Source organism: Bicyclus anynana, chromosome 6, assembly GCF_947172395.1.
Source record: "Bicyclus anynana chromosome 6, ilBicAnyn1.1, whole genome shotgun sequence".
NCBI lineage: Eukaryota > Metazoa > Arthropoda > Insecta > Lepidoptera > Nymphalidae > Bicyclus > Bicyclus anynana.
The window spans coordinates 17,192,156-17,214,294 of record NC_069088.1 but is presented as its reverse complement, the minus strand read 5'-3'; the positions used below and the strand labels follow the sequence as shown (position 1 = coordinate 17,214,294).

Genomic DNA, 22,139 nt, shown 5'->3' with positions numbered 1-22,139 from the left:
ATGGATTGGAATCTCACCTTTTTTGAAGTCGGTCAATAAATAAAATACCGCTGCAATTCACCCTTCAACTTATGCTAAAATTACGTAAACGAATACTAAGCAATTGGATCTGAATCTCACCTTTTTTGAAGTCGGTCAATAAATAAAACACCGCTACAATTCACCCTTTATTAAGATCAAAGTTGTTGCCAATGAAGCTGACACTGTTGTGCTGTCGCGCGCACAGCCCCACGCCGGTGGCGCGCGACGCGCACCAGCCGCTGGCGAGGCTCAGCAGGATGGCGAGCCCGAGGATGGCCCAGCGCAGCGCCTCCACGTATCCCAGCAGAGTGTGCGCTTGGTGCAACTCTTGGCGGAGCTCTGCTGGTATTTCTGCACCCTGCACAAATAACCAAAAATATTTTGTAACTTCTTAAAAATCAAAATCAAAATTCATTTGTTTCAAGCTCAGTTTAGAAGCACTTTTGAGTCGTCAAGTTTGTCTATTTGTAAAGACTGCAAACGCCACCCGTTCGGCAGATTCTGCTGTGAAGTGCCGGCAAGAAACTCAACACTTTTAGAAAGAAAGAAAGAAAATTATTTTATTTGGACACACACACATAATACACAAAAGACAACAAATACCTAAAACAAAAGAAAGAAATTTTAAAAATATAGTAAACTAATAATTTAAAGATATTAAACTAATGATTAAATTAAATCCAAAAAATGATGTGTGTGGTACCAAAATGGTCTCCACTCAGCATGTGCTACGCTAGTGATGGATGCACCAGCGCAGCGCTGGTCTTCCGTGGAACCATGTGGTGACGCGGGCGGAAACAACAAGACTTTTACAAAAAATCATACATTATAATTTACAATATTTAAAATCATCTTGACAAAGGACACGACGACAATTTATTGTGTATTAGATATACTAAGATACCGCATTTATAAGCTAGAAATATTTTTTTAAAAGAAATGCCGTCTAATTTTTCCACGTTTTCTACGTGGCGTACCGCAAGTCTGATGCCTCCCACCAGACCACACCTAAGCCAATTTAGAAAATAAAATGCAAATTGATTCTAGCCGGAAACATTTATCTAACTCAGTATCTGTTTCTTGAAAAGCACATTATTATTACCTGTGCCAGAGAGGTCGCTAGAATAATTGTATTACTTTACCTCCTCAATCCAAAGCAAAGGAAACACTCCAGTCGGCACTTTCTCCAGCTGCGGGACGCTTTTCATATTTCGTAGCTCAATATTGAACTGGATTCGTTGAAGGCCTTTTATTACGACGCCCGTTGTCTGAAACATACGTACAAGATCCTAAATTAAAAATGCACGAGACTTTTTGTAATAACTATTGCTAGAAAACACATATGGATCTCTCTGGACTTGTTAGTGGAGCAATCAAGAGCAATTTCATTATATAGGCCTTATGTATGGATGTAGGCCTTTTGTAGGGACTTCCAAATATCTCAATCCCTGAGCCGCCTGCATCCAGCAAATCCTTGCGACTCGCTTGATATCGTCAGGACACTTGGTAGGAGATCGACCAAGACTGCGCTTTCTAGTGCGGTGTCGCCATTCCAGCAATTTGACACCAGCAATTTCATTAAAAAACGGCAATTGTTTCGACAATTTTGCACACTTGGTGCAATTTTGCAAGGTGCTTGCTACTGTTAAACTTTTCTGATGTAGGTACGAATGTATCGCCTACCTCCTTGTTCTGAATTGTTCTATATTACTTGTGCCTCAATACGCTGTAACATAGAGCAATTTTTTTGTCCATAAGTATTGAAGTAAATTTTTTTAATAACTAAACTACTTACCGCATCAAGGTAGACGAAGCTCTCATGTTTCTCCTTTTCTGGTTTGACGCCTTCCTCGAAGTACTCCAGCAACTCTTCGGAGCCGAGGTAGAAGTGTGGCAGCGAGGCGATGGCGGGCGCGCCCCTGCATGGAGCCAGGTTGATCAGCCCCATGAGGAGACAGCCGTCGTGGTTCGCGCTCCAGTTTCTAAATAAAACATTTATTTATTTAGTTTGCACTTGGTAATAATAATGAAAGACCTGCGTAAAATGCTGGAAGCCTTTGAGATGTGGACATTCCGCAGAATGCTCCGCATAAGCTGGACAGCGAAAGTGTCTAACACTGAGGTTCTTGCCAGAATGCAGAAGAAGACTGAGCTTGTTAAGACCATCAAGCAGCGGAAAATATCGTACCTAGGGCATATTTTGTGACACGAAGGATACCGTTTGCTTCAAACCATCATGATTTGGTAATTTTGACGGCCTCCATGGCGCAGTGGTATTCGCAGTGGACTGAGATTGAGGTGGTGAGGTTTCTTAATTGGTCCAGGTCTGGCTGGTGGGAGGCTTTGGCCGTGTCTAGTTACCACCCTACCGAGAAAGACGTACCGCCAAGCGATTTAGCGCTCCAGTACGACGTTGTGTAGAAACTGAAAGGGGTGTGGATTTCATCCTCCTCCTAACAAGTTAGCCCGATTCCATCTTAGATTGCATCATCACTTACCATCAGGTGAAATTGTAGCCAAGGACTAACTTGTAAAGAATAAAAAAAAAATGGATAGAAGCTGGAAGTTGAACTCTATTTTCATTGTTCAATCAATGGTACTTAAACAATTAAACATTTTAAAGTTAGATTTTCTTGGACAGAGGTGATCATCGAACCCAGGACCTTTTTATTGAAGAACATAGGAATATCAACTTCGCCAGAGAGGTCGCAAACATTTTTAGGTAATCCATTTTATTAAACTCAAATTAGAATTTTTAAAATTAATTCATTAAGTATTCATAGAAAAGTAGGACAATTTTTTTTTAAATTAATACAATTCATAAATTGATGTAGCAATTTTTTCTAAAACATCCATTGCTACTTTTCCAAAGCTAAACTGTTGGGAAAAAATTGTAACTTTACAGGAGGTAGGTACGTAAATAAGTACCTACCCAGTATGTCAAAAATCTAGATTTATATGAATTGGTACATTAAAGAGTTAAAATTACATTTTGTTTGTTTGGTGATTCGATTATTTGATAATACGCTCCGAAGCTACTTGAACTATTTTAAAAATTCTTTCACCAATGGATACCTACATTATCAGCGGATAACATAGATGTTACTCGTTGATATTTTATCCCCGAATTCTACGTGAATAAAATCGACACAGTTTTTCAGCCTGTTTCGATATGCCACTTCTTAGATTCTGTATATATATAAACTTTCTAGCACAGGCGCTGTGAGGAGTTAAGTGTACAATGCAATATGAGGACCGCACTCTGTTCACGGTCTTAAACTTAGAAAAGCATACAGGCTATGTATGATTCTGTATGTTGCCAGGAGGTTTATTGGTCCAATATTTTTATATACCCACCCCATTCAATATCGACTATATGGACTAAACATAATATGCTGGTCTTTAATTACTACTTTAATACTTACTACTACTTAGTACTTTAATTGCATTTTTTATTATGAATACCCAATTGTATAATATAATCAAAGACACTAGTTAATAGCTAATTTTAGTCCATTTTATAGAGAACGGTATAAAAACGGGATCAACAAAGCTCCTGGCAACCTTACAGTACACACACTCAACTACTCACACCACCTGATCTATTCTTCTTTTCCAATATCTTTGATTCATACACTTACTTCTTACAGAAGCATTTGTTGTTGCGATTCGCGAGTTTCGACGCCAGAACGCTTTCGTCGATTTCATACAAGTAGCTGCTGATGTTGAAAATGTTCCTCTCTCCCACTAGACCCACTGACATAGATCTGTGAATATAAATCAATATGTTAAATGTTTCAACCCATATTCGGCTCACCGCTGAGCTCGAGTCTCCTCTCAGAATGAGAGGGGTTAGGCCAATAGTACACCGCGCTGGCCCAATGCGGATTGGCAGACTTCACACACGCAGAGAATTAAGAAAGTACTCTGGTATGCAAGTTTCCTCACGATGTTTTTCCTTCACCGTTTGAGACACGTAATATTTAATTTCTTAAAATGCACACAACTGAAACGAACGTGAACGTATTCGAACCCACTCCCTGCGGAATCGGAGGCAGAGGTCATATCCACAGGGCTATCACGGCTAGCATTTATAATAACAACACAACAGTTAAATTATAAATGTTTCAAATGCACATAACTAAAAAATTGGAGGTAGGTAGGTACATGCCCCGGACCGGATTCGAACCTACGACCTCCAAATTGAAGGCAGAAGTCAAATCCACTCGGTTATTACAGCTCTCTTTATGAAATTAAATATCACACGTCTCATACAGTAAAGGAAAACATCGGAAAAACAACTGCACACCTGCACCGGAAAAACACCACACCAGATCAAAACAACAAATCTGTAAGTCTTGCTTGTAAGTCTGCCTAACCGCATTGGGTCGTGGTGGACTATTGGCTTAACCACTCTTATTCTAAAAATTGTTATTCAAATGAAATGTTGAATGTTAATATTTTAAAGTAGTAGAAGTAAGTATTTTATAACGCCACCCAGGACTTGAACTCCGGACCTTGTGATCCGTAGATACATGCTCACCACTGAACCAACGATTTGATTTTTTCAATTGAATATTTACGTACATATAATTATATATTAACAAATAATGAGTAAGTAAACTTTTAAGTGACGCTTGTTTTTGTTCCGTAAATACCCTTACGATTCACACGGTGTTTTCTTTTTTAAAGTAAAGTTAAAATTTACAAATATACTGTTGCTAATTATAGTATTGACAAAAAATTTAGCATTCGCTCTACCATATAAAAACATTAAAGGTCCCAGATATCACAAATATTTAAAATTACTCTTGCATAAATGCAGAAAGGCATGCATGTTTGAAACCTTCCTAACTTTAAATATAAATTTTCAACTCATGAGTACTTATCACCAATTATCATAACATAACCTGATGTTTTATAAGTGCTTGTAAACTAAGCTTACAAATTATGAGTAAGTTTAGAATTTAGAGCTTTTGGCTGGTGGGAGGCTTCGGCCGTGGCTAGTAACCACCCTACCGACAAAGACGTACCGCCAAGCGATTTATCATTCCGGTACGATATCGTGTGGATTTTCATCCTCCTCCTAAAAAGTTAGCCCGCTTCCATCTTAGATTGCATCATCACTAACCATCAGGTGAGATTGTAGGCAAGGGCAAAAAAAAATCATCATTATCAACCGGTATTCAGCTCACTGCTGAGCACGAGTCTCCTCTCGGAATGAGTTATTAGGCCATTAGTCCATCACGCAGGCCCAATGTGGATTGGCAGACTTCACACAGGTACACGTATTATGAAAATTCTCAGGTATGCATCAGGTGAGATAGTCAAGGGCTAACTTGTAAAGAATTAAAAAAAAAAGAAAACTAATAATTAATAAGAGATAAAATGCAAACCTGCATATCTCCGGTTCAAAAATGTAAACCCTGTCAGGCACGATTTGGTTCAGCGGTGGGAATATGGAGCCGTCTGATCCATTGAGCTGCCCACAGTAGGGATCGCCCCAGTAGCGCATGGTGGGCGCACCGTCGAAGCCTACGATGTGGCCCAACTCGTGGATGTTCTCGATGCCGCGGACCATGTCGTAGGGTCCAGATTCTGTAGTGTTCAGCTGAAAAGATTTTTTACGTTAGACTAGCCGACAGCAGTTTCCTCCAAGTTGTTCCCGTTTCATTAAAAATAGGGGGTTAAAATAATTATAGATTATGATACCCAGATATAAAACAATTTTACAAGTCGATTCATCATTTAAATACGTGACTTAGACGGCCTCCGTGGCGCAGTGGTATGCGCGGTGGATTTACAAAATGGAGGTCCTGGATTCGATCCCCGGCTAGGCAGATTGATATTTTCTTAATTGATCCAGGTCAGGCTGGTGGGAGGCTTCGGCCGTGGCTAGTTACCACCCTACCGGTAAAGACGTACCGCCAATTTAGCGTTCCGGTACGATGCCGTGTAGAAACCGAAAGCAGTGTGGATTTTCATCCTTCTCCTAACAAGTTAGCCTGCTTCCATCTTAAATTGCATCATCAATTACCATCAGGTAAGATTGAAGTAAAGGACTTGTAAAGAATAAAAAAAATCATCATTATCAACACGTATTCGGTTCACTGCTGAGCACGAATCACTTCTCGGAATGAGGGATTAGGCCATTAGTCCACCACGCTGGCCCAATGCGGATTGGCAGACTTCACACAGGTACACGTATTATGAAAATTCTCAGGTATGCAGGTTTCATCACGATCATTTTCCTTAACTTTTTTTCTAATATAACGTTGACGTTTTCCTTAAATGATCGAAAACTCATGATAGAAATACACGTGTTCATACAGAAAGCTTCTGATTTGATTAGAAAAGCTTTATTCGCCATCAACTTAATATAAAAGCTAATAAAAACAGATTAAGAGTTTCCACAACGTTGTATCAAAGGCTCTTGATGTAAAAGCAATTTATGAAATTGAAATTTACACGTGCAGCTAACAATGTGTGCAGGATTTTAACTTTACTAGCGTTCGCCTGCAATTTCGTTCGTGACATTCTGTTTTTCTCAGACCTCGTGGGAACGCTGGACTTTTACGGTATGAAAGCCGAAGCCTCCCATCAGCCAGATTTGGACCAATTAAGATAACAATCAGCCTAGTCAGCCATGTTATTTGTGAGTGTAGGCTATATTTTATATCCGTATCTTTCACGGGAACGAAAAACGGGAACTATGCGGGGAAACCACGGGGCGTCGACTAGTCCTACTAATGTTTGTATGGATTGTTACTGCTTCACACCGCAACTACTGAACCGATTTGGCTGAAATTTGGAATGGAAATAGATTTTACAATATACTTTTCATCCTGGAAAAATTCATGGTTCCCGAGGGATTTGTGGTAAACTAAATTTCACGCGGACGAAGTCGCGGGCGTCCGCTAGTTGTAAATAAGTTTTTGATAAGTAGATATAGTAAATTAATTATAACTATAATTACAGTAGCCTCTATCTATCAGTAGTTCTATGATAATATATAAAGTTATACTCAACTAAGCTCAAACTGTAAGGCAAAAGGATGAAACATAATTCATACTCCAGAAACTTCATAGTCAGAAATAACGGTTTTATTAATATGCGAGCTTATGCTATAAGCTTTAGAAAACTTTTGGGACTAATAGATTGGATTAAGTTGGGAAACTACACATCACGTAGTTTTCCTTAGTTTTGGTCTAGTTAGGTTTTATTCAAACATTTATCGTACAATTTAGTATATTTTATTTATTGCAACAAATAAATAAAGTTATTTACTTATTAGTTACCTATTGGTAGTAGTTGGCCTAATAATAAATGGAATTAAAATTACGTTATTTAATTTTATAATATTATTTTGAATTTTTAGAAATAATCATAACATTGGCCCATGTGAGTGTGTGTGTCTCATATGAGAGATATGGGTCCAATTCCTCTAGGCTTGAATTATAATTATTTTGTGTTGTGTTTTCCGTCAGTGGATAACACTGCCTGAGCTTAGGGTAGAGCGATTGCCCAGGGCGTCGAAATTACAGCATAACTTTTTTTATCAAGTTATAGCGAAAATAACTTTTTTAAAAAGTAGTAGGTATTGTCCGTGGCTATATATTACTCTACCTGCAAAGACGATTTCCGACGCAAAATACCTACAAACAGTACAGGTTTTCGGTACGGTGCCTCGTAGAAACCGTCAGAGGTATGCGAGTAGAAAAACCTAAACCTATCTTTTCCAAGTAACATATATTATCTGCTAAAATACTTATTATCTGCTTCCATCTTACGCAATCAATTAAATTAATCAGGTTTCTTATTCCAAATCCTCTAATCCCAGCATGTAACTGTAGTCTTTATTTATTAATTGGTTGGTAGTTAAAACTTAGAACCATATATATATGATATGAGCTCTGCCTCCGGTTCCAGAGGGTGTGGATTCGAATCCGGTCGGTGGCATGCACCTCCAACTTTTCAGTTGTGTGTATTTTTATGAAATTAAATATCACGTGTCTGAAACGATGAAGGATAACATCGTGAGGAAACCTGCATACCAGAGAATTTTCTTTATTTTCTACGTGTGTGAAGTCTGCCAATCCGCATTCGGCCAGCGTGGTGAACTATTGGCCTAACTCTCTTTACTGAGAGGGGACTCGAGCTCAGCAGTGAGCTGAATATGGGTTGATAATGAGTTAAAACTTACGTAGTTGAACATGGAGAAATAAAACCCGCTGCCATCTTCTGCTGGCCGCATGTTTGGTTGTTTATCCGCCTTTATTTTTCCACACACTAAACCTGTAATTAAGTAAATAAATACATTTGAACTCCCTCGTTGATACAATGGTTAGAATAAGCAACGGATCTTGAGAACCCTAGTTCGAGTACTGCGTCGGGTTTTGAAATTTGGGATTTTTTTAGATTTGTTAGGAAATTGGTGATTTTAGGCCTCCGGGGTGTTAATTAGGCTATTTATCCCTATGAAGATCATTCAAATCATCATCATTATCATTCAACCAATATACGGCTCACTGCTGAGCTCAGAATGAGAGGGGTTAAGCCAACAGTCTACTACGTTGGCCCACGCGATAATTAAGAAAATTCTCTGGTATGCAGGTTTCCTCACGATGTTTTCCTTCCATCGTTTGAGACACGTGATATTTAATTTCTTAAAATGCACACAACTGAAAAGTTGGAGGTGCATGGCCCAGACCGGATTTGAACCCACACCCTCCGGAATCGGAGGCAGAGGTCATATCCATTGGGCTATCACCGGCTATAAATATTTATAAGCCTAAAAACTCAAACCTGCCGACCTAGGTTGGAGCGTGGTGGATCTAACCTCCAAGTCATCGCTCCACGAGGTCGTTTACAGAGAAGGCCATTACCCTGCAGTGGGTCATTAAATGCAGCAAAGTGTGTATAAAAACAATACCATAAAAGTTTATTGTGCTTAGGTAAGGTGTTTAGGTGTTTATTTGCGTTTACCATGCAAATAAGTATAATAATACCTAATAGCAATAACCAATTTTGACGATCTCTTTGGCGTAGGAGTACCTACTATTGTTTTGTGTGGGTACGATTTCTAGTTCAAGTCACTTTAGGATCTTATATTTTCTAAATTGGCTCCAAATTTGGTCTGGTGGTAGGCATCAGTAGCAGTGGCGAAGGATGGAATTTAGATGAAGGTAAGCCGTCCTAAAGAAAATAAAATTCATACGGTGTGAAACAAACTCCAGTTTATCATTTATTTAGATACAGTATAACAATGAATATGCATGGATTTTTAAAGGTAACCCGGCGGGAATCGGCTTGTATGAACTCTTCGCCGCTGATTCTATCCACCTTACTGGTAAAGACGTATCACCGAGCGATGTAGCGTTCCGGTACGCTGCCGTCTAGAAACCATCAGAGGTAAATGTAGAATAAAATTGCACCCAAATGCAAATTGAATAGTAAGCCCCTTCCATCTAAGACTCGCAATATCTAATCGCAATCAAGGGCTAACTTGTAATTGAATAAATAAAAAAAGTCATGACGATGTCCAATTGTCTATTAATATTTCTATTTCTAAAAACTCTTTTTTATTACATATTTCGCCCTCCGCGACGCAGTGATGTGCAGGGTGGGACTGGCCCGCCGATTGAGGTTTTATCAATTGGTTCGGGTCTGGCTGGTAGGAGGCTTCGGTCGTGGCTAGTTACCACTTTATCAACAAAAGGACGGACCGTCAAGCGACTTAGCGTTCCGGTACGATGTCGTGTAGAAACCAAAATGGGTGTGGATCTTCATCCTATTCCTAACATGTTAGCTCGCTGCCATCTTAGTTTGCATCATCACTTCATCAGGTGAGATTGTCAAGGGCTAATTTGAAGAGAATAAAAAAAACATAGGAAAAATATTATAAATTCAAATTAAAAAATATACTTAAAAAAGGTCCTCTGGCTCAGGAATCCTAGGAAAGAATGCTACTAGTGCTTAAAGCTGGTGTTATATCATGCTCGTGGTTAAATTAATGCTTAGGTGTATATAATGTCTAGGTATTACTTAGTCTCAGATATACACGTGGAACGTTATTCTCTTCAGGAAAGCAGAGTGTCATTAAAAATATCTTATAACGTAATGTCACGCTTTAGAGTTGCCATCATGCAACGCATCGGCTAATGTCTCGCTTCCTCTTGTAACTATCTATTTTTTTTCTAAATCACTACCTTCACGTGTCAGAGAGCTGTGACAGTGATAGGTACCTATTTGTAGATGTACCTCGTTATTCCAGTAGTTAGCATTTGTGGTTTGGGATCACGCGGTTCTGGGATCAAGTACTAAATACTGAGCTATTTTTCAGTAAGAATTCTCTGCCCAGAGTTTGTTGTGTTAAACCCTCGTACTTCGGAGAGCACGTTAAGCTAGATCCTGATTAGAGTTGGGAAATCAGTGGTGTTACACCCCCGTGTCTTAGAGAGTAGGCGAAATCCTCTGCAATTAGCCGGGTCCGTCGGCCTGGTGGAGATTTTTATGGACAACAACTTCGCTTGTATCGGTTTGGGAATTTTAAAGGTTATTATTTAATCGTTCGTTATCAACCCATATTCGGCTCACTACTGAGCTCGAGTCTCCTCTCGGACTGAGAGTGCCCAATGCGGATTGGCAGACTTCACACACGTAGAGAACTAAGAAAATTCTCTGGTATGCAGGATGTTACGATGTTTTCCTTCACCGTTTGAGATACGTGATATTTAATTTCTTAAAATGCATACAACTGAAAAGTTGGAGGTGCATGCCCCGGACAAGATTCGAACCCACATCCTCCGGAATTGGAGGCAGAGCTCATATCCACGGGGCTATCACGTATATACTTATTATATTTATTACATGGTATATACTTATTATACTTATTACATGGTTGTAATAGTTCATTAATAGTAATTACACGTGGATCATCATGTCACTGCAATTAATTTTTCATTTGTGAAGGCCATATCTACAGCCTAATTATTATATACAAATTACTAGTTCAGGACCCGGGGAACATTTTTACAATCGATTAATATCCAGCAGTACCGTGAGTAGCTTCATCTTGATGAGAGGTTTTATTTACGGCTAGTGGACGCTCGCGACTTCGTCCGCCCTTAGACCTCTTTAATCCAACCCCTACAGTAGTATCACTATAAGTGGAGTAACTTCTCCCGTTTTCCCAACATTTCCCTTTGTACATTATTCCCCATTTTTCATTTTATTATATTATAACTTTTTTATTTACGTAAAATCTTAATTTAGGTAGCTAGCAGGGGTCCCGAGCTTACAATCAGAATTTCTTCTCTAGTATAAGGAATTCTAAGTGTAAGATCGGGAGGTATTGTAACAAAGTCTTATACAGCTATATTATATGCCTACTGTATTTTTAGTACAAATATTACAGTTATTATTGACCCGAGTACTGATACTGCTAATAGTCATAATATTTCTTTAACAGACCCCAGTACCAATAGATTTTTACTGTCCCGAAGGAGTTGTTTAATTTCTCGGGATAAAAAGTTGCATATATATATTCCCCAATTGTAAATATTGTACTACAAACTATAATCTACTTCTGTGCCAAATTTAAACAAAATCGGTCTTCTAGTTTTTTGGGTGATTTATTGACAAGCATACAAAATTTTGCATTTGTAATATTGAAGAAGATAATTTGGCAGTAGTAATACCAATATAAGGATTTTTATAAACATCAACTTTTCACCTGTCTCGTACATTAACAAGTTTGTATGAGAAAAGTTTGTAAGCCGTACTTAACTGACACATAAATAGGTATTTTCGGTACTTTAGTGAAGCAATAAAATGGAACAAGTTTAATGAAATTTGTGAAGTACTCGTACCAACATCAAATTACTGTATGTTTACTATTTTCTACGTGAGCAGATAGGTATTCATTTCGAACATTGTCTAGTTGTTACAGTTGAGCATTGTAATGAACTTCTTGAGGATTGTAGTGTATTGTTAACATAAAATATTAAACATTTATGTATGTGAGGGTATGACAATAAATAATCAGTATTGAACTAGCAAGTGGCGTTTCATTACATGGTGGCAGCGGTGCGAGTTATTTAATTAGTTTTTAGAAGTTTGAGGCAGTGAATTATTGAAATAAGTGAAGATTTAACGTAAGTGACTGTTAATGCAAGTTTGTATTACGGTAAAATGGAGCACGCTCGCCCACCGGCTGAGTTAAACATCGATGGCAGTCCAGCCGCGCGAGCGGACGCGTGGACAAAATGGTGGAAGCAGTTCGAGATCTTTTTAAAAGCATCGGGGACGATTAAGGAACCACTAGATGTACAAGCCAGCTTGTTAGTGAATCTCATCGGGCCAGAGGGTTATGAGATATTTTCAACCTTCACGTATGGTAAAGAGGAAAGTGCAGAGGACGTGAAATGTCTTAACACGTTGACGGACAGTACTGCCTGTAGGCGTCAAGCCAGTCAGAAGTAATACGACAGTACGCCCTTCGACGTCGATCTTTTGACTAGTTTAAACACAGTACGCCATACGACGTAAAATTTTACCGGCAATCATAAGGAAGGGCATGTTGTACTGTCACCGAAGATATATTTTAGACTTTGTACTGTCACCACACAATGTTAAAAAATCTGTTCAAAGAAAGTACCTGCACTCACACATCCAAATTTTATTGGCACCACCCTTACACACACTACGCCCATAGCCGTCGTGTTTTCATACATTTTGTTTAGTACTGCGCCACGGCGGTGCGCCGACAGGTCGTTACGTGATTTCGCGCGCAATTATTTTTTCGAACGTAAGTATTGTTTGTTTTCAACGTAATTTTATTGTTTTATGAATACAAAATACTAAAACTAGTATATTTGTTTATGCAAATAACTGATTTATGTTGCTAATGTATGTTTTCAATACCATTTAGTTGTAACACATTGTAAACTAATATTTTTGCAGATGGCATTTTCTCGCAATTCATATGAAAAAGAACAAAAGCGGATTCAGGACCTATTTGACGCTGTTTTGACTTCTGAATCGAGTCATGACCCCTTCGAAGATGATGGAGAATTCGGATCCGATGCCGATTTTCAACCATCTGGTGAAGTATCTTCGAGTTCCGAGGATGAAGCTCAGGCATCACAAATCCGTTCTGTCATATCATGTGTTATTATAATAGTTGCGCTGTGACGCTACGCCTATGGGCAATGTATGAAAAATAGTACTGTCTCAGCAACCATAACATGTGAGAGAGTACTGTCCGTCAACGTGTTAAAAGTAAATTTGATACTCATTTTGGAACAAAGAAAACTAATGTTACAATGTTACGGTTTAAATTTTTTACGAGAAATCAATGCGAGGGTGAGCCGATAGGAAAATATGTTACCGCGCTCAGATTGCTCAGTCAAGATTGCAAGTTTGAGCATCTCACAGACGACTTAATCAAAGATCGCATAGTATGTGGCATTTCTAACAACGTCGTTCGGGATCGTCTACTGAGGACTGATGATCTAAATCTCACGAAGACTATGCAAATCTGTGAGGCCGATGAGATATCGAGGCATGAGAGTAAGCAAATAGAAGAGGCGAGTTCGAGCGTTCGTGTGGACGGAGTGGCCGGGCGCGGCCAGACCGGCCGGAGTCGGGACCGCGGCGGAGTGCCGGCGGCGAGGCGCGCGCGCGGCTGGTGGCGCGGCGCCGCCCCCGGGCCTCGTGACCGCGAGCGCGGGGCCGCGCGCCAAGGGGCCCGCGCGTGTCAGCGTTGTGGTAGTGAGTTTTGTGAAGTGCAATGGTGTCCAGCGGCTCATGCGACCTGTTACACCTGCAGGGGCAGGGGTCATTTTTCAAGGGTATGTAGAATGCCAGGGAAGAGGGTGCACAACCTAAGTGAGGGTATTGAATCTGAAGGGTCTGATGATGAACTAATCTTTGTGAATGTGATAGGTAACTGTGAAAGTGATAGGAAAAGGTCGAAGGAATGGACAGATTTATTGGAGTTTGGTAATGGTAAGAAGTTAAAGTTTAAGTTAGATACCGGTTCGATGTTGAATATATTGTCTAAATTAGATTATTTGAATCTAGGTCTTAGTTACAAAAAATTGAGCCCTTACACTGGGCGAGTGCACTCTTATACCGGCAACGTTGTGCCGATAATAGGACAATGTAACCTATCTGTTAAATATAAGGAAGTGTTTTATAATCTGAAGTTTGTTGTATGTAACATGCAATGTCAAAATATATTAGGATTGAGTGCTTGTGTAAAACTGGGCTTAATACAAAGAATAGATAACTTAGATATAGACAAAAGTTATTCAGATTTATTTTCGGGTATCGGGAAATTGCCTGGTATACATAGGATAGTTATAGATAAAACGGTGCAACCCAGTATATGTCCGTCGCGGAAAATACCACTAGGTCTCCGAGAGAAACTCCACAGTGAGTTGCAGCGCATGGAACAGCTGGGTGTAATTCGCAAGGTACAGCATCCAACAGAATGGGTAAACGCTATAGTAATAACAGCGAAGAAAAATGGGGATATACGCGTGTGTTTAGACCCGCGGCAGTTAAATCGCGCGATCCGGCGTGCGCACTTCACGTTACCCACGGTGACCGACCTCGCGGCGAGACTGCGCGGGGCGAGCTGCTTCAGCGTGCTCGACGCGCGCTGCGGCTTCTGGATGCTCCAGTTGGACGACGTTAGCGCGGACCTGTGCACGTTCAGCACCCCTCACGGCAGGTACCAGTTCTTGCGACTACCCTACGGGATAAGCTGTGCACCAGAAATATTCCACGCGAGAGTGCGTCAGCACCTGGAAGATCTGGAGGGAGTCGACTCATTCATAGACGACATCGTGGTCTGGGGTAAGACTCGGGAGGAACATGATCTACGATTGAATCGATTATTAGAAAGGGCGCGCGAAATAGGAATGAGATTTAATAAAGACAAATGTAAATTTGGGGTCAATGAGATAACGTATTTAGGACATATTTTCGATGAACGGGGCATGAGACCGGATGTTAACAAAGTTAAAGCTATTCTGGAAATGCCCGAGCCCAGTGATAGAAAATCATTAGAGCGGTTTTTAGGTATGATTAATTACCTTTCAAAATTTGTACCTAATTATTCACAGGCGGTGGCTTCGCTTAGAAGTTTACTTAAAAAAAATGCTGAATGGGTGTGGGACTCGGTGCATTCGGAGGCGGTGAAGTTATTAAAAACAAAAATTGCAACAGCGCCAGTGCTCGCATTGTATAGTACGGAGCTCCCGGTTGTACTTTCGGTAGACGCCAGCTCGGAGGCCCTCGGCGCGGTGTTACTGCAGTCGGGGCGCCCGGTCGAGTTCGCGTCCCTCACGCTCACTGACACGCAGCGTCGGTACGCACAAATAGAAAAAGAAATGTTAGCAATTGTGTTTGCGTGTGAACGGTTTCATCAATATATTTTAGGGCGACGCGACGTGACCATACAGAGTGACCATAAACCGCTAGAATCGATAGTTAAAAAATCGTTATCTTCCGTTCCGGCTAGATTACAGCGTATGATGCTTAGACTGCAGAGGTATGATTTTAAGGTCGTATATACTCCTGGAAAATATATGTATATTGCAGATACTTTATCTAGGGCCCCGTTACCGGAATGCATGTACGAAAAGTTAAATGAAAACATTGAAGCACAAACTTGTTTTATGATTAGTAATCTGCAGTTTAGTGATAAAAAATTGAGTTTAGTTAAAGAAAACGTAGCTAATGATGACGAATGTCGAGACTTAGTGAAATATATAGTAAACGGTTGGCCTAAAAATAAATACGAAGTGAAAGTTAATCTTAGGATATTTTGGTCGTATCGTGAAAGTCTACAGTATGTAGATGGATTGATAATTAAGGATTATTTATTATATATACCGGCAGCACTACGGCCCGAGATGCTAGAAAGGATTCACGAGGGTCACCTAGGCATCGACCGCTGCAAGCGGCGCGCGCGCCAGGTGATGTTCTGGGTAGGCATGTCCCGCGACATCGAGCACGCCGTGCGCGCGTGCGCCACGTGCGAGCGGTACGCGCCCGCGCCGCGCCGGGAGCCGATGTTGCCGCACGCCATTCCCGACGTGCCGTGGCTCAAGGTAGGCTCAGATATATTTGAATATAGAAAAAAGAATTTCCTTATCCTAGTAGATTATTTTTCGAACTTCGTTGAAGTTAATGAATTGACGTCGGTAAATAGTAATTCTGTGATAAGGGCTATGAAGGAGCAATTTGCGAGATACGGAATTCCCAATGAATTGATCACAGATAATGCAACAGTTTACTGCTCGAAGGAATTTCAAACCTTTCTTAGTACATGGGATGTTAAACACGTGACGTCTTCACCTTTGTATGCCCAGAGTAATGGTAAAAGTGAGCGCAGCGTCCGTACGGTAAAAAATTTAATAAAGAAAAGTTTCGATTCGGGAAAAGATTATTACATAGGATTATTAAACCTTAGGACTGCACCGCGGGAAAACATAGACTCCCCAGCGCAGATCCTTATGGGTAGGAGGTTAAATACGCGGTTGCCAACACATCATAAATTGTTTAATGATATTGTCGATCGCAAAAAGAATCACGATGCCGTGTTGGACCAACAACATAAACAAAAAATTTATTATGATAGTCGTGCCGCGAAACATCTTCGACCTCTGCGTGTTGACGATAAAGTGGTGATCATAGACGGTAAGAACCGAAAGAGCGCAAAAATTATTCAGCCGGCCGCGGAACCCAGGTCGTATATCGTAGAGGATCAAGTCAGACGTAGATATCGACGTAATCGGCGACATTTAGTGTGTAGGCAAAATATAAAAGAGGGCCAAGAACAGTACGAGCGGGCGACAGACGGGAGATTCGCTGAGGGCGATAAAACTGGAGCGAGTACAAGCGGTACCGGGGCGGTTAAATCTGAAACGGCTCCGACAAATATTCAAACTCGTGATGTGGATACTAGGTCTGCGGAACACTTCGGGGACTCGAAAGATGCTTCAATACATACGCGTCCGATAACTCGTACAAGGAGACAGGCTCGGTTGAATGCGCAAAATAAAAATACAGCCTGAATAGGTATTTATTTCAGTTGAGTTTACGCATCATGTAGGTATTTTATGTTTAGTTGCATGGTTTATTTATAGTAAGTACTAGAATTTCGGTCTGAAAAATATTAAAAAAAAAAAAAAATAAATAAATAAAATAAAAATAAAAATTAAAAATGTGAATGTAAAAGAGAATTATAGAAAATTGTAATCTGAATTATTATATTATATGCATGTAAAGAATTATTAAAATGAAATTGTATTGTTGTGTATGGGGTAAAAATATAAATATTGTATTTTTTTTTTATCACTGTACCTATACTTATATTCCTAATCCTGGATTATGATTATAATAAGTATTGATTTAATAATGTTTAGATGTATTATGATTCCTTTTCTAGTAAACATTATAAGAAGGAAGGAAAATAATTAATATGATATTGTAATTGTTGTAAATGAATAAATGTTTGTCTTTTATTGAAAAGGGGAAAGATGTAGTGTATTGTTAACATAAAATATTAAACATTTATGTATGTGAGGGTATGACAATAAATAATCAGTATTGAACTAGCAAGTGGCGTTTCATTACAGGATACTTCTCTTGAGGATGCTGTGTCGGAGTGAAACTTGAAGGGTATTGTTGGTTTCGTTGGTTTGTTGAAAAATGCAAACTAAACTTGTGTTCATTTTTCGTGGCGGTAGAATTCAGCTGAATTTGCGAGAACTATTTTTTTTATTTCACAAAAAATTCGAATTTCGCTACCTGCTGACCCGCCAATTATCCTATGTGAAGCATCGGTTTATAATTAATTATGAAATTATGAGTTTTATTATTTTAATAATATTGCGTTGTTTTGGAGAAGTGAAATTCTGGGGTTGTATTTATTCTAGAAGTAGATCGCAACGACTGATTCCATACGTTGTAGGTATATCGATATCGGTTAATTTTTTTTAAAGAATATTTTGCCATATCTTTTAAATATGACCAATATTTCCATACCCCTCCAAATAGTCGTAAGAGACTGTGTTAGGAGTGAGTACAGACAATAGACCAACGGGGCGGGGATCGAACCACCACACCTTGGTGATGAGTCTGACCGCTCTTACCGTTGAGCTATTGAGGCTCTAGCTCTATTTCATTAGTAACTAGCGGACGCCCGTGACTACGTCCGCGTGGAGTTCAGTTTTTCGCAAATCTCGCAAAAACCATGGTTTTTTTCGAGATAAAAAGCAAGTGTAAGTGTGTGCAGTGTTAATCCAGGGAATTATCTTGTCTTCGTTTTAAATTTCAGCCAAATCGGTTTAGTAGTTGCGGGCTTAAAAGAGTAACAAACATTCAAACAACAAACACAAGCTTTCGCGTTTATAATATTAGTAGGAATTAACTTCTACTAACTAGCGGAATTAACTTCTAGTAGGAATTAACTTCTACTAACTAGCGCTCTTGAAGTGATGGCTGTATCAGTGGCGTGCATAAGGGTTTTAACTAGGTTAGGCAAAGTGTACAAAATGGAAAATTCAACCTTCAATACAGGTTCGTAAAGAATCAAAATAGTGAAAATTCATTTATATCAATTAGGCTTATTTTACAAGCATTTTCGAAACGTAAGGTAATAATATCTATACTAATATTAAAAAGCTGAAGAGTTTGTTTGTTTGTTTGAACGCGCTAATCTCAGGAAATACTGGTCCTATTTGAAAAATTCTTTCAGTATTAGATAGCCCATTTATCGAGGAAGGCTACAGGATATATTTCATCCCCGTATTCTTACGGGAACGGGAATCACGCGGGTGAAACCTCGCTAAAACTAAAAATTAAAGTTACGAGCATTCCAAAAGCGCCTTGATCCGAGAATCCTCATGGTATGCACTGTGTTTATGCATATATGAAGAGCACGCCACTGTTGTACATAATCCTAACAGCATTTGAATGATCATTTTTATTACTCACTCAAAGCGGAGTTTTCCCCAATGCAGTTGAGAAAGATGCCGTCAAAGAAGAGGTCCCTCACTTTGACCCTCATGAAGGGGTCGGTGAGGTTGGTGAAGAAGCTCCCGAGGGCCGTGTTGACTAGCCCTACTGCTGCTGGCATCAGGTCGTTTACTGTCAGTAGAGCAGCCTGGAACAAACACAGGTTAACACCAATAGCAACATAGCAGCAATAAGTATATACTCGTAAAAAAAAAAAAGTAGGCTCAGTCTGGCTTAGATTTCGTTTGTCCACAACGATTTTTTTTTATTAAATATGTCACTAGCGCCTAGAAATTGAGACGAACAGAAGTGGCTAATTCTCTTAATTTTATTTAGTCGCATTCTAAACAACGAAAGTTATTTAAACAAAATTCAAAATTCATTTACTACAAGAAGGCTCAGTTTACAAGCACTTTTGATACGTCAGTTGAGTATTTGTAAAAATTCTACCACGTGTAAAAGATATCGTCATGGTCCGACCCAAGAAGCAGAAGCATAAGCAAGCTGACCTTACCTACAAGGAAGGAGGCTGAGCCCTGTCGTCGACCGTTAAAATATGTTTATAATGATAAAACATTTGACTATTTGTTACTAGTACGAAAACCAGGTTCGTACAGGTCAGATCCGACAGCAAGAAGTAACGTAGACTTCGGAAACCTGATTGCGATTATGGTCTCCAGTGAAGAGGAGATATATGACAAATGCTTTGAAATAGTAATGAGAAGGGAAAAGCAAAAGAGATATGATTATCCGTGGTGTCACCTAGATAAGAATAACAGCTGAAAATCAACGCTTCTTTTTGCTTGGTTTATGCAGCAAATTGCTGAGCTTGTAACTTTTTCAAGATTGTGCCAAACATGATTGTGTTTGATGCTTCTGCTACTTGAGTTTGGGTTTGAGTCTTGCCTTGCTTGGTGGTTGAAGCATAGGACGCTACAATAATTCTTAGACATTGTGGTGTGTGGCACAGTTTTAGAATAAACCTTTTGTTTCTTTCTTTTCTAGATCATCTAAAGGTTCCATGTTGGTTGTATGTCAAGGAAGGAGGTATTTAATGCATATAAACAGTCATGCTCATAGGATACCATTATTGTTAAAGGTCATGCTCGTCCAAACGTAGGGAAGTTCGTAGAGAATATTTTACTTCTCAATAGTTAAAAACAACGGCACTAGTACATGGTTGACCATTCAAATAATTATGATGATAAAATTTTCGACTAGAAGTGCACTTAGGAACAACTTAACTATGTAGGTACTATGTAACTTTTAGCTAAATAATTTCCGCTTGCATAATACATTGTAGTTTTTTTTTTTACAAAAAAATAATAGCTCCATAAATAAATAGATAAATCACAAGATGGTTAGGTAACATGAATGTAAAATATGCGCAAACGGAAAATAATTATCAGATTAAGAAGCCTTGGACTTGCAACCGTGCAAAAACTCCACAGTACGTTATTAAATCAGGTAGAAAAAACCGGACAAGTGCGAGTTGGACTCGCCCACCGATGGTTCTATCGTCGATATCAACCCATATTCGGCTCACTGCTGAGCTCGAGTCTCCTCTCAGAATGAGAGGGGTTAGGCCATAGTTCACCTCGCTGGCCCAATGCGTATTGGCAGACTTCACACACGCAGAGGATTAAGAAAATTCTCTGTTATGCAGGTTTTCTCACGATGTTTTCCTTCACCATTTGAGACACGTGATATATATTTTTTTTAATGGTTGGATGGTTCTATACGTCGGATCATTATAAATAAATTCGGAAATCGAATTGCAAATTTTAAATAATATACCTGCACCCCTTAATTTCATGATTTTCATTTTTCTTATTCCGCAAAGCCCATTTTTAACATAAATCACAAAATCAACTGAGATCTACCTATTTTACGATATCCGAACGAATCTATAAAAGGAATAAACGAACGAAACGAAAAAAAAATATCGAAGGGTTGTCACTAGGCACCTGATGACATTTTCTACCTATAATCTCAATTTTGATCGGTAGCAAATAGTGAATACGAAATCACGTGACTCAAGAATCACTAACAATAGCTAGTTGGTGAATTTCGTTAAGTCATAGTTACTGAATTGGCTAGTAGTTCTACTCGTAATTCAACGGGAAGTACTTTATGAGTTTTATTTTTACTTCCATAAGAATGTCGAATATGCGTTTGTGCTAAATTAACGGCCATATCTTTATTTTTACGTAATGTTTGATTTTTTAATAACTTCATGAGAAATTATAACCTGTATACGGTTAAAATTTCAACTTCACACCTCCACACATTCCCGAAAGGGTCTTTACAGACAGACGGACAACAAAGTGATCTTATCAGAGTGCCGTTTTTTATTTGGAGGCACGGAACTCTAAAAAACAGAATATCTCGCACATCGCGGGTATATCTCGCCATACGAGTAATTGCCTTCCAATTCTAATAATCTTACAATTATTAATTGCCTTCAATAACCCATCTATGTATCTACTTGGTAGTTAGTACGAGTAGATGTCGGTATTCTATCTTTGTTCCTACCTAGCTTACTTTATTAAGGACTTAATGATGCCCGCGACTTAGCCCCCATTCATTTGTGATTTCTAATATATAGAGGGAAGTTCTCTTTAGGGGGAATTATGAAAAATCCTTACAGCGCAGATAATGATCGATTAGCAAAGGTTGATATTTATACACATGAATTTCTTCTCAAAGGTTTTTATTTTTAGGTACCTACTAGCTACATAGGTAAGTAGGTATACATTAATGATATTGGTGGGAATCAAAGTCCAATCCTTCGGACTTAAGTCCGGCCCTTACCGTACCTAAGTCCTGCCCAGTATCTAACCGTGGTGGTATTGGGTGTCTACTGACTTACAAATGTACGTCAACATGTGACGTCAACATTGACGTCAATCTAACAATTATTTTGTTATCTTTATTTTTGTTTAATAATAATTATTTTTTATTAAGTATAGTTTGTGAATTAATCATGTAATTTAATCATTAGGTATTATTAGATACGTACGAGCATACTGGGTATTTTTTGCTTTTAATAAAAACCAATTTATTATTATCAGAAAAAAATT

General features: G+C 39.1%; 1 protein-coding gene across 1 annotated transcript in view; it reads right to left on the bottom strand.

Annotated features, from left to right (window-relative positions):
* Positions 1-154: 154 nt before the first annotated feature.
* Positions 155-22,139, bottom strand: part of LOC112050555 (sensory neuron membrane protein 2) — a 34,977-nt gene continuing 12,992 nt past the window's right edge. The window contains exons 4-10 of the mRNA XM_024088846.2: positions 19,036-19,204; positions 8,225-8,316; positions 5,418-5,632; positions 3,663-3,788; positions 1,817-2,003; positions 1,164-1,289; positions 155-379 (exon numbers count right to left, since the gene is read on the bottom strand). Of these exons, the coding sequence (XP_023944614.1) occupies positions 161-379; positions 1,164-1,289; positions 1,817-2,003; positions 3,663-3,788; positions 5,418-5,632; positions 8,225-8,316; positions 19,036-19,204 (1,134 nt within the window). The 3' untranslated portion in view covers positions 155-160. The remainder of the gene's footprint in view (positions 380-1,163; positions 1,290-1,816; positions 2,004-3,662; positions 3,789-5,417; positions 5,633-8,224; positions 8,317-19,035; positions 19,205-22,139) is intronic.